Source organism: Hyla sarda, chromosome 6, assembly GCF_029499605.1.
Source record: "Hyla sarda isolate aHylSar1 chromosome 6, aHylSar1.hap1, whole genome shotgun sequence".
Taxonomy (NCBI): domain Eukaryota; kingdom Metazoa; phylum Chordata; class Amphibia; order Anura; family Hylidae; genus Hyla; species Hyla sarda.
In genome coordinates this window covers 74,831,061-74,844,604 of record NC_079194.1, presented here as the reverse complement: position 1 = coordinate 74,844,604, position 13,544 = coordinate 74,831,061, and the positions used below count along the sequence as shown (strand labels likewise).

The 13,544-nt window shown below is 40.8% G+C and overlaps 1 protein-coding gene across 6 annotated transcripts in view; it reads right to left on the bottom strand.

The window, feature by feature from the left end:
* LOC130275782 (inter-alpha-trypsin inhibitor heavy chain H3-like) overlaps positions 1–13,544 on the bottom strand; it is a 115,822-nt gene that overhangs the window by 30,780 nt on the left and 71,498 nt on the right. For all 6 annotated transcript variants that reach the window (XR_008844899.1, XM_056524185.1, XM_056524182.1 and 3 more), the window contains 4 exons: positions 12,351–12,536; positions 11,489–11,628; positions 7,078–7,238; positions 4,981–5,022 (listed from right to left, as the gene is read on the bottom strand). Coding sequence is in view for 5 of the 6 variants with exons in the window: in XM_056524185.1 (XP_056380160.1) it covers positions 4,981–5,022; positions 7,078–7,238; positions 11,489–11,628; positions 12,351–12,536 (529 nt within the window). In the remaining variant the exon portion in view is untranslated. The remainder of the gene's footprint in view (positions 1–4,980; positions 5,023–7,077; positions 7,239–11,488; positions 11,629–12,350; positions 12,537–13,544) is intronic.

Genomic DNA, 13,544 nt, shown 5'->3' with positions numbered 1-13,544 from the left:
GTAAGGTCCTTAACCCTTTAAGGATTGAGCGTTTTTCAGTTTTTGCACTTTCTTTTTTTCCTCCTTACCTTTTAAAAATCATAACACTTTCAATTATGCATCTAAAAATCCATATTATTTTTTGCGCGACCAATTCTACTTTGTAATGACATCAGTCATCTTACCCAAAAATCTACGGCGAAACAAAATAAAAAAAATAATTGTGCGACAAAATTGTAGAAAGAAAAACACGATTTTGTAATTTTGTAATTTTCCATTTCTACGTAGTACATTTTTCAGTAAATGATACCCTACTTATATAGGTTTGATTTTGTTGTACTTCTGAAAAAATCATAACTACATGCATGAAAATTAATACGTTTAAAATTGACATCTTCTGACCCCTATAACTTTCCTATTTTTAAATGTATGGGGCGGTATGAGGGCACATTTTTTGCGCCATGATCTGAAGTTTTTAGCGGTACCATTTTTGTATTGATCTGACTTTTTGATCGCTTTTTATTCATTTTTTCATAATATAAAAAGTTACCAAAAATATGCTATTTTGGACATTGGAATTTTTTGCATGGGCGCCATTGACCGTGCGGTTTAACCAAATATATACTTTAATAATTTGGACATTTATGCACATGGTGATACCACATATGTTTATTTTTATTATGGTTACATATTTTTTATTTGGGATTTGGGATAAGGGGGGGGGGGGTGATTTAAACTTTTAATAAGGAAGGGGTTAATGGGTGTTTTAAAAAAAAAAAAAAAAAAAAAACTTTTTATTCAACTTTTTTTTTTTTTTTTACACTTTTAGTCCCCTTAAAGGACTTTTAGGAGGAATATTAGATTCCTCATACAGATCAATGTGGTTTCATAGAATCACATTGATCTGTGTGTTCTGCGCTCGATTGACGAAGCCTGATCCTGCCAGGCTTTATCATAGACAGCACAGCAGCTGGCATAGGACGTGAGGTAAGCCCTTCGGCTCCCTCCGCAGTGGATCACCCCCCCCCCCCCCATGATCGTGCTGCGGGGGGGGAGGGAATCCACCCCACTGGACCACCAGGGATGGTTTAAATGTCCCTTTAGACGCTGCTGTCAAAGTCTAATAGGTTAATAGCCGTCCGCGGCAATCGCTGTATGTTGGCTATTAATGCCGGCCCCCAGCTACAGCTGGTCCTTAGACGGCAACCGGTTTACCCAGAAGCAAAGACCTTAACTTACCTATCAGACATCTATGAGGGACAGTATCTAACGCTTTTGCAAAATCCAAAACCACTATATCCATAGCCATTCCTCTGTCAAGGCTTCTTCTCACATCTTCATAAAAGCAAATTAGATTGGTTTGACAACTTCTATCCTTAGTAAACTATACTAGCTATCACTATTAATACTTTTATCCCCTTAGTATTCTTGTATGTAGTCCCTTATGAGTCCTTCAAACAATTTCCCCACAATGCACATAAAGCTTATCGGTCTATAATAAGACCTAGAGCTCTTTTTGAAGATTGGTACCACATTCGCCTTGCGCCAGTCCCTCGGCACAATACCAGACACCAGAGAATCTAAATATTTTGAACATGGGTACAGAAATAACTTAGTTCTCTAAGAGCTCCTGGGTGTAATCCATCTGGTCCTGGAGATTTTCTTACATTTACTTTACTTAGTATACCTTGGACCATATCTACATTAACCCCTTAAGGACTCAGCGTTTTTCCATTTTTGCATTTTCATTTTTTCCTCATCACCTTCTAAAAATCATAACGCTTCCAATTTTGCACATAAAATTCCATATGATGGCTTATTTTTTGCACCACCAATTCTACTTTGCAGTGACATTAGTCATTTTACCAAAAAATCCATGGTGAAACAGAACAAAAAAATGAATTGTGCGACAAAATTGAAGAAAAAATGGAATTTTGTAGCTTTTGGGGGCTTCCGTTTCTACGCAGTGCCTTTTTTGGTAAAAAATGACACCTTATATTTATTCTGTAGATCCATACGGTTAAAATGATACCCTACTTATATAGGTTTGATTTTGTCGTACTTCAGAAAGAAATCATAACTACATGCAGGAAAATTTATACGTTTAAAATTGTCATCTTCTGACCCCTATAACTTTTTTATTTTTCTGCGTATGGGCTGGTATGAGAGCTAATTTTTTGCGCCGTGTTCGGAAGATTTTATTGGTATGTCACATGTTCTCTCAGAGAGCACCAGCTTAACCTATGACCCGCAGCTTGACCAATGGGGGCGGCCATTACAATTCACGCTCTTCTTTTATGATCTTTGCTGAGGAACAGTTAACACCAGAGATCTCAGTGCAAGTGATCAGCATCTGGAAGACCCCAAAAGCCACAGTCATTACAGTAAGTCTCAAGTCTATGTCTGCTGTCACTGAAACTAGTCAAGTCCTGCACATAGTCAAGTCAAGTCCAATCTCAAGTCAAGTTAATTACAAGTATATCAGTCCAGCACGCTGCGTGGTCCTTCTGGGTCCTGGCCACCTTCATGAAAATGAAAAATGTAATTTTTCATTTGCACAGCTCACTGTTCCAAAGATCTCTCAAACGCCAGTGGGGTGTAAATACTCACTGCATCCCTTATTAAATTCTGTGAGGGGTGTAGTTTCCAAAATGGGGTCACATGTGGGGGGTCCACTGTTCTGGTACCACGGGGGGCTTTGTAAACGCACATGGCCCCTGACTTCCATTTCAAACATATTCTCTTTCCAAAAGCTCAAAGCCGTTCCCCCTCTTCTGAGCATTGTAGTGCGCCAGCAGAGCACTTGACATCCACACATGGGGTATTTCCATACTCAGAAGAGATGGGGTTACAAATTTTGGGGGGCATTTTCTCCTATTACCCATTGTAAAAATGTAAAATTGGGGGAAAAACCTGCATTTTAGTGAAAAATTCTTTTTTTTCATTTACATATCCAACTTTAACAAAAAGTCGTCAAACACCTGTGAGGTGTAAAGGCTCACTGTACCCCTTGTTACGTACCTTGAGGGGTGTAGTTTCCAAAATAGTATGCCATGTGATTTTTTTGTTGCTGTTCTGGCACCATAGGGGCTTCCTAAATGCAACATGCCCCCCAAAAACCATTTCAGCAAAATTTGCTTTCCAAAAGCCAAATGTGACTTCTCTTCTGAGCATTGTAGTGCGACAGCAGAGCACTTGACGTCCACACATGGGTTATTTCCATACTCAGAAGAGATGGGGTTACAAATTTTGGTGTGCATTTTCTCCTATTACCCCTTGTCAAAATTTTAAATTTGGGGGAAAACTAGCATTTTAGTGAAAAAACTAAAAAATTTACACATCCAACTTTAACGAAAAGTCGTCAAACACCTGTGGTGTGTTAAGGCTCACTGTACCACTTGTTACGTTCTTTGAGGGGTGTAGTTTCCAAAATAGTATGGCATGTGTTTTTTTTTATTTTGCTGTTCTGGCACCATAGGGTCTTCTTAAATGTGACATGCCCCTCAAAAACCATTTCAGAAAAACTCACTCTACAAAATCCCACTGTCGCTCCTTCCCTTCGGAGCCCTCTAGTGCACCCACAGAGCACTTGACATACACAAATGAGGTATTTCCTTTCTCGAGAGAAATTGGGTTACACATTTTAGGAAGATTTCTCTCCTTTTACCCCTTGTAAAAATTAAAAAAACTGGGTCTACAAGAATATGCGAGTGTAAAAAATTAAGATATTGAATTTTCTCCTTCAAATTGCTGCTATTCCTGTGAAACACCTAAAGGGTTAACAAACCTTTTGAATGTCATTTTGAATACTTTTAGGGGTGCAGCTTTTATAATGGGGTCATTTATGGAGTATTTCTAATATGATGCCCTTCAAATCCACTTAAAAACTGAACTGGTCCCTGAAAAATTTAGATTTTTAAAATTCTGTGAAAAATTGGAAAATTGCTGCTGAACTTTGAAGCCCTCTGATGTCTTCCAAAAGAAAAAACATGTCAACTTTATGATGCAAACATAAAGTAGACATAATGTATGTGTTAATCAATATATAATTTATTTGGAATATCCATTTCCCTTATAAGCAGAGAGCTTCAAAGTAAAAAAAAAATGCAACATTTTCAATTTTTTCATCAAATTTTGGAATTTTTCACCAAGAAATGATGCAAGTATCAACAAAAGTTTACCACTATCATAAAGTAGAATATGTCACGAAAAAACTATCTCTGAATCAGAATGAAAAGTAAAAGCATCCCAGAGTTATTAATGCTTAAGGTGACAGTGGTCAGATGTGCAAAAAATGGCCGGGTCCTACAGTGAAAATTGGCTGGGTCCTTAAAGGGTAGCTCCCACCATCCTATTTTTTTATTTTTTTTGCTAGCCCTTTCCCCCCCCCCGCTACGGCACTAGCCCGTTCCCTCCTCCCCCCCGCCCCGCATACTCTGTTACACTTGCAGTTACTGCAGAGTCCGGCAGTGGGTGTGCAGGGACAGCGGCGGCAACGAGGTGGCGGCGGCGATGTGCGGGAGGAGTGGCCTCCCAGCCAGTGGCCGGGGAGCCAATGCGCTCGCTCCCGCCTGTCTGATTGACAGGACGGGAGCGAGTGCAGCCTAACTGAAAAAGGACTGATTGCCACTCCAAAATCAGTCCTTTTTCAGTAGCTGGTTTTTAAATGTAAATTAAACCTTTTTAATGAAAAAAAAATAATAATAAAAGTATATTAGAGATTTGTTGTAGTACATTGGTACTACAACATATCAAAAAATAAAGTTGGTGACAGTGCCCATTTAAGGTTTTAAACTGCTTCCCCTGTGTAAGAACAGCGATGATGATGGATCTGAGAAGGCCAAGTCATTAGTTTGCACAATAAGTTTCACGAGATATAGCACAATTGCACTATTCTAAGGAAAGATGCCCTAGTATTATTAATTCATGGCAAATTCAGAATTTTTCTATAACAGACATGTCAAGATAGCTGATAGATCCACTTTAGACATAAACCCTTACTTAAATTTTGTGCATGGTATCTTCCAGATAAATCCCTTATCTCTGAAAAAAATGAAAAGTAAATTAATAGGATAATATTTTATACATTTAGGGTAAAGTACATATGATTGCTAACAAACCTAAAAAACCTGTGTATTTAAAGGGGTACTCTGATGGAAAACTTTTTTTTTTTTTTAATCAACTGGTGTCAGAAAGTTAAACAGATTTGTAAATGTTTTCTATTAAAAAGTCTTTACCCTTCCAGTACTTTTTAGCAGCTGTATGCTACAGAGGAAATTGTTTTCTTTTTTAATTTCTTTCTTGTCTTGTCCACAGTGCTCTCTGCTGACACCTCTGTCCGTGTCAGGAACTGTCCAGAGCAGCATAAGTTTGCATCAGGTGTCAGCAGAGAACACTGAGGACAAGACAAAAAAAAGAAACTGTAGCATACAGCTGCTATAAAGTACTGGAAGGATAAAGATTTTTTTAATAGAAGTCATTTACAAATCTGTTTAACATTCTGGCACCAGTTGATTTAAAAAAAAATGTTTTCCACCGGAGTACCCCTTTAAATGGATACTCTGATTAAACATAATTTTTGTAATTAAATATATTATGCCCAAAAAAAAATATTTCTAATATATGTCTTTAAAAAAAATGTATGTTTCACTCTTTCTTTTACTTTTGAAATCCTGGCCACTAGGTGTCACCCTAGATGGTCCAGGAATCATTTCCTCCCCCCTCACGTCGGGCACGTTCGGACCACTGCTAGCCAGGCAGCGTGGTCCAGCGTTGTCCTAAGTGTGCGTCCTCCGCTCGCTCTCTGCCTGTATATGAAACAGGCAGAGAGCAAGCACAGTAGTGCTCGTGCATGCAAGGCGTGCATAATTTTAATATCCCCGCCCCCTCCATCTCCCCCATCTCATTCACGGCAGCTCAGTCCTCCGACGTTCCTCCTCTCTGTATGGCACATGTATAGACAAACAGAGAGGAGGAGACTGAGAGGCTGCCGTACTGGCCTGTACTACGCCTGCATGCGCTCTCCCGAGAGGGAGCACAGCATACAGGAAGACTGGTGGAAGCGAGCCCCTGCCAGGCTTCAGATGATGTTGTGCCTGCCAGGCCATGCATACTTCCTGCCCTCCGCAGAGAGCTCAACACTGAGCTACCAAAGATGCTATTAAAAAGGTATTTTAAGGGGGATTTACATAGAAATGAATACAGGGATAGAGGAGGTTAGTGTCAGGGTCAGATGGGGAGGGGGATTAGGGAAAGTTTAGTTAATGATTGCTACTCTTTAACCTTATCGCAATATCTGCTGTATAAGTGCCCACTCCATGTGTGGCAGGTAACGACTGTATTACATCAGACAACCATCGGCAGTTGCAGATGTCTTTGGCCCCTGCGCCATCTGATTGGTTAGATAGAAGGGCCCCCTCCGTCACCTGATTTTAACCCGATGCACGGAGCGAACTTCCCTCCGTGTCGGATGACTGGCGATACGGGGAGGAGGCTGCTGACATCACGGCCGCGTCCCGCTCACCCCATCCCATCGACTTGCATTGAGGGCGCGTGGCTTTAACATCACAAGCCTCCGGTGCTGAACCCGACGCTCTAGATGAACACTGGGTGCAGCCCGGAGATCGCAGGGGTCCCCAGTGGTGGGACCCCCGTGATCAGACATTTTATCCCCAATCCTTTGGATAGGGGATAAGATGTCTAGGGGCTGAGTGCCCCTTTAAGTAGTAAAACATAACAAAAAATATGCAAATTTGCTATCTTTGTAATCATATTGACCTGCAGAATTAAAAGAGACCTGCAGCCATAGACACTTAACCCCTATCCGCAGGATAGGGGATAAGTGTCTGATCGCAGAGGGTCCGAACACTGAGACCCCCCGCGATCTCCTGTAATACTTGGGGGGGGGGGGGGCAGCGATCGGACGCCGCACAATCAGACACCTCTCCCCTATCCTGCGGATAGGTGATAAGTGAAAATGGCTACAGTACTCCTTTAAGTTAACATGTCATTTTTATTTATTCCCCCCTCTAAGTATAGTTTCTATTTAAAACCACAATTGTGGAAAACCTGTGTTTATTAAATTTTTTGGCTTCCTACCTTCCACAAATTTGTCAGCAATTAATTCTTCTTGGCTCTTGTCTTTTTCCTCTGGTTTTGTAACTACCATCGATGTTAAAGGAGTCACAAACTTAAACTTCAGGGACAGATCAAGAGCTTGCGCTGTTAGGTTCTCTTTCTCTGATGGGGGTGCATGAAGTCTTAAATTAAACAAAATTACTTTAGAAACCATAAAATGACTTTTTAGGATGTTTTTAAAACCAAGCTTGCATGTGGCAGTTTTTTACAAAAATAAAACTTTTATTTTCTGCAGGTTTATGTTATGTTCGACTTTGGTGTTGCCCCCCCTTACTCCCTTCAGTGTAAATTGTTAAATCTATAACATTAATTTCATCCATACAAAAAGTGGAAGTGAAGTAGAGACAATCTAAAAATGCACCAATGGAATAACTTGAAGTGATCTGGGACCCCATTGTGGACCTCCACATTTGCATAAAAATCCTTATTGAATTAAAAATAATTATGTCTTAAAGTATATTTTACAGGTCTTAGGCTAAATTCACATCACGATTGGGGCATACGGTAGCGGGATCTGACTGGAGAATTTGAAAACTGACTTTTGCTGTATCCCTGCCGGACCCACAATGTTTTCCATTAATTTCAATGAGCCCAACTTAGTCAGCTAGTGATTACGGTCAGCTTATTTTTGGATGGTGTCCGTTTTTTGTTGCCGGATTGAAACCGCAGCAGACCACGGTTTTCAGTCTGGCAACAAAAACAAATACGGTCCAAAAAATGAGCCCACAGGAGTTACTAGTTCATTGAAATGAATAGGGTATAGAGCAGCAGCTGCTTTCAAATGCTCCCACCGGATCTGGCTATCTTATGCCCCAATCGTAACGTGAATGTAGCCTTAAAGGGATATTCTGGGGAGACACTTATCTAGAATTATGAAAAACACATACTTATTTTCCTTGTTTCCCCTGCTGTGACCAATGTTTACAGAACAAGTCCTTCTACTGTATATAGCACTTACTGTGTTCAGGGTCAGCTCATGGTATTGCCCATTTTTGCGGCATATCCCACCTCAGCCAATGATTGTCTTAATGAGAAATATCGTAGATTTAAATTTAAAGGAAAACTGACAGCTGGTTCACCCACACTAAACCTAAAACACATCGGTGAACCAGATGAAAATGATGTATTACTCACCCTGGTGCCACCGTTCCGGAGATATACAAAGGGTTATAGTGCAGATTAACTGTATTGAAATAATGTATTACTGACCCGAATCGGTGCAGCTGTTCTGGAGATATACAATGTATTAGCCTCTATTGCTAAAATGTGAATCGCTAGCTTTGCACAATGGAGGCGAGAGCCGGCATACCTAGCATTTCTGCCCCCGCCCCCTCTTCTCTGTTCTGCCAACCCACCTCATAAATATTCATGAGACTCCCTTAGCCTATGTGAACATGAGGTGGGTGAGCATTTAGGTGAACAGCAAATGGAGGTTGGGACGCTGGGTATGCCAGCTTCCTGTTCCATTTCGCAAAGCCGGCGATTAACATATTAGCAATGGAGACTAATATATTGTATATCTCCGGAACAGTGGCACCGGTTCGGGATATAATACATGATTTCAATCTGGTTTACCTGCACTATAACCCTGCGTATTGGGTTTTGTGCGGGTGAACCAGCTGACAGTTTCGCTTTAAACATGGGTAGGTGGGAGGAAAGGGTGATCTACTCCTCAGAAAAGCTGTGTTTGAACCAGGTTCTCTGGAAGAGATTCACTGGGATTTATTGGTTTTTAATTGGGAAGGGCTTGAAAGTGACATTTTTTTTTTTTTTTAGGATGACATTTTTTAAAATCTAACTTGGATCGGACCTTATCCCTTAGGAGGAATAGCATATCCACCTAAACACAATGGAGCTTGTGGGCCTATGTAGCTTTTCATACTGTCATGTGACAGATGTGATGTCACTCACTACTGCTAGTATACCAAACTTTTCACAGTGGAGGCACGCCACTAGTGCGTGAAGTAAATATCATGCATACCTTCAAAGAGAAAAAAGACAGAAAGTAATGACTGTCCCTCACATCTGAGGCTCATTTAACTGTGGACGCAGAACGTTTCAGATGCCATGCACAGTAGATACTAGTGTAGTTTATCTTTGATAATGTGGCCATCCTCGTCCAACCTTCAATGCAAGTTACCCTTACCCCTTAAGGACACAGGGTTTTTCCGTTTTTGCATTTTTATTTTTTCCTCATCACCTTCTAAAAATCATAACACTTTCAATTTTGCACATAAAATTCCATATTATGGCTTATTTTTAGCGCCACCAATTCTACTTTGCAGTGACATTAGTCATTTACCGAAATACGCATGGCGAAGCGGAAAAAAAATTCATTGTGGGACAAAATTTAAAGGGGTTATGCGCTGTCCTGCCTTTCGGAGCTCCACTCGCAGCGCCCGGAAGTTCATTACTCCGAACGCTTTGTGCGGGCTTCCGTGTTTGCTGCCGCCGGGCGTGACGTCATGCCCGGCCCCTCGTGACATCACGTCCGCCCCCTCTACCAAAGTCTATGGGAAGGGGGCGTGACAGCGGTCGCGCCCCCTTCCCATAGACTTTCGTTGAGGGGGCGGGCGTGATGTCACGCCCGGCGGCCGCGAACACGGAAGCCCGCACACAGCGTTTGGAGTAATGAACTTCCGGACGCTGCGAGCGGAGCTCAGAAAGGCAGGGCAGCGCACAACCCCTTTAAGAAAAAATAAAATTTTGTTACTTTTGGGGGCTTTCGTTTCTATGCAGTGCATTTTTCGATAAAAATGAAACCTTATATTTATTCTGTAGGTCCATATTCTTTAGGTCCATATCGGTTAAAATGATACCCTACTTATATAGGTTTGATTTTGTCGTACTTCTAAAAAAAAAAGCATAATTTTAATATCCCCGCCCCCTCCATCTCCCCCATCTCATTCACGGCAGCTCAGTCCTCCGACGTTCCTCCTCTCTTTATGGCACATGTATAGACAAACAGAGAGGAGAAGACTGAGAGGCTGCCGTACTGCCTTGTACTACGCCTGCATGCGCTCTCCCGAGAGGGAGCACAGCATACAGGAAGACTGGTGGAAGCGAGCCCCTGCCAGGCTTCAGATGATGTTGTGCCTGCCAGGCCATGCATACTTCCTGCCCTCCGCAGAGAGCTCAACACTGAGCTACCAAAGATGCTATTAAAAGGTATTTTAAGGGGGATTTACATAGAAATGAATACAGTGATAGAGGAGGTTAGTGTCAGGGACAGAGGGGGAGGGCTATTAGGGAAAGTTTAGTTAATGATAGCTACTCTTTAACCTTATCGCAATATCTGCTGTATATTTATTCTGTAGGTCCATATTCTTTAGGTCCATGTCGGTTAAAATGATACCCTACTTATATAGGTTTGATTTTGTCGTACTTCTAAAAAAAAATCATAACTACATGCATGAAAATTTATACGTTTAAAATTGTCATCTTCTGACCCCTTTAACTTTTTTATTTTTCCGCGTACGGGCCGTTATGAGGGCTCATTTTTTGCGCCGTGATCTGAGGTTTTTATCCGTATCATATTTATATTGATCAGACTTTTTGATTGCTTTTTATTAATTTTTTCATGATATAAAAAGTGACCAAAAATAGGCTATGTTGGACTTTGGAATTTTTTTGCGCCCACGCCATTGACCGTGCGGTTTAATTAAAGATATATTTTTATAGCTCGGACATTTCCACATGTGGCGATACCACATATGTTTATTTTTATTTAAACAGTTGTTTTTTTAAATAGGAAAAGGGAGGTGATTCTTACTTTTATTAGGGAAGGGGTTAAATGATCTTTATTAACTTTTTTTTTTACACTTTTTTTTGCTTTGTTATAGCCTCCCCGGTGGCTATTTTACTGCACATACCGATTTCATACACAGATCATTGCCGTGCTTTGACACGGCAAAGATCAGTGTAATCGGCGGTCGATTGCTCAAGACTAGATCTCAGGCTTGGAGCAATCAATCGCTGATCGGACGCAACGGAGGCAGGTAAGGGGACCTCCGCTCGCATTCTAGCTGATTGGGACATCGTGATTTCACCGCAATGTTCCCTATCAGCCCGACTGAGCTGCCGGGAAGCTTTTACCTTCATTTTAGACGCGGCTAATAATTTTGAACGCCGCGTCTAAAGGGTTAATAGCGCGCGGCACAAAGATCCGTGCTACACGTTTATTAGCCCAGGGTCCCGGCTGTCATTAGCCACCAGGACCAACCCGGTATGACGCAGGGTTACAGTGTGACCCCGTGTTTTATACCGGGACCGGGTGCAGGGCGTACAGGTATGCCCTGTGTCCTTAAGAGGTTAAAGTCATTCTATTGGATCTACACTTACTGTAAGCCCTGCATCCCACCCCTATACATACCGTTTCTCTAAGAGCTGCTGTATAGTGAGATATGCCCAGAGTCTCTCTGTAAAGTCACCAAAGATGTATTTTTGCTCTTTGCTTACATCAACCTTTTCATCAAGATGGACTCTTTCAGTGTATTCTAAAGATGTATCTGCCTGTTCACACAATAACATCAATAAAAAACAAACTGTATAACATCTAATACAACATCATACAAAACGTTTATGTATGTGATTAGGGCAACACTTTGACAGTCAATAATGTTGTAGTGTGTTATCACCTGTACAAGGAATATGTGCTACTCATTTATATTCATTTAAATGAGCATCTTTAAAGAGATTACACACTCCCAACACTTAAAGGGTACCTCTCATCAAAAAAACTTTTGATATATTATAGATTAATGTATGCAGAATAACTTTACAATTGCATGTTATTAAAAAATATGCTTCTTTCTATTTAATTTTCCACTTTGAAGAAATTACCACTAGGGGTCTCCCTACCAGTCCTGGCAGCAAGCATTTCAGACTCATGCTGGAGTCCTAAACACTACAAGCTGCCAGTCTGCTTTGTTCACAAAAGAGAGCACTCAGAGCTGCCAGCCTGCTTTGTTCACAGCCTGTTTGGCTGTGAACAAAGCAGGCTGGCAGCTCTGAGTGTTTAGGGCTCCAGCATGAGTCAGAAATGCTTGCTGACAGGACTGATCGTGAAAGATACAATAGAAAGAAGCATATTTTTCATTAACAGGCTATTGGAAAGTTATTCAACATTCATTAATCTAAAATGACTGCCATTAGGCAGCTCCAACAAAATGTTACTGAAGAAATATTACAACCAACATGCCTTAAGAAATTTATAGCAGACAATTTGTACATACCCCTTCTGCCTTTACGTCCACAATAAATGAGTTCAAGTTATTATCTGTTACACGTCCGGCAACAACAATTTCACCCCCTTCAAAGTAATGCTTGAAGTTGTTCTGAGTGAGGTCAGATACAGCATTCTCAGGATACTGCATTTCAATATCAGTCAATGTTGGATTTGCAATTTCATTGTAGAAACCCTAACATTCAAGAACAAATAAGTCAATTTTCAATATAATTTGAATATATATTTCAACTTAAACTAGTAATACACACATCCTGGTACAACAGCAAGATATTTTGATGCTTTAGGTACAATAGATTAGGCAGCAATCATCCCACTGCTATGTAGAAGGGGGGGGGGGGATTTATATTGCTGATCTATCCTTAAAGGCTATGGACACCTTTGAAAAACATTTTCATTTTTGCTTTGTACTTATGGTGCACAAAACACTTTTTCATGTCTTTAATCAAAGTTTTGCTTTGCTTCTCTTCTACAGCCACTATAGTTCGCTTTGTGAGCCCTGCTTTCTCTCTACACTTGTACATAGCCCATGTAATTCTCCCCTGCAAACTCTCCTCGCTATCCACAGCCTGTCTGAGCTGCCCTACACCAATTCTCTCCCTTCTGTCCACAATGTGAGCTGGGGTGTAACCCACCTCATGCTGCTATCTCTAACATTAAGATAGCAAAAAGTCCATCATGGCAGATTTATCTTATCTTTCTCTGAGACTAACTCAAGGGTAGGAAATGTTTCATGAAGATTACTTAGAAAGGTCCTTAATTTTGCAATAACCTTTAAGATACACTAGATTAGTACAGGTTTGCTACATCCTCTTCATTGTTTACCAGGCACAGGTTCATAATTTTGCTGTAGCTGTACCTAGTAGAGAAGCTCAGCCCGATTCACTTGAACGAATGGCGTGAGTAGCAGTGAATTACACTGGGTGTACTTACTGCTGGACCTTCTGTATCAGTGAGTGATTTCTTTTTCCTTCACCTTGACTGAAGTGCTCATTGTTTAATAAGTGTTTCCACCAGTGTAAGGCTGGGTTTACACTACGTTTTTGCCATACTGTTTTCAATCCGTTTTTCTAAAGAAAACCGTATGGCAAAAAACGGATGGAACAGTATGGAAAAGTAAACCGTATGCGTTTTTAAACAGTATACTGTTTTTAAAAGTACATACAGTTCCGTCAGTTTTTAT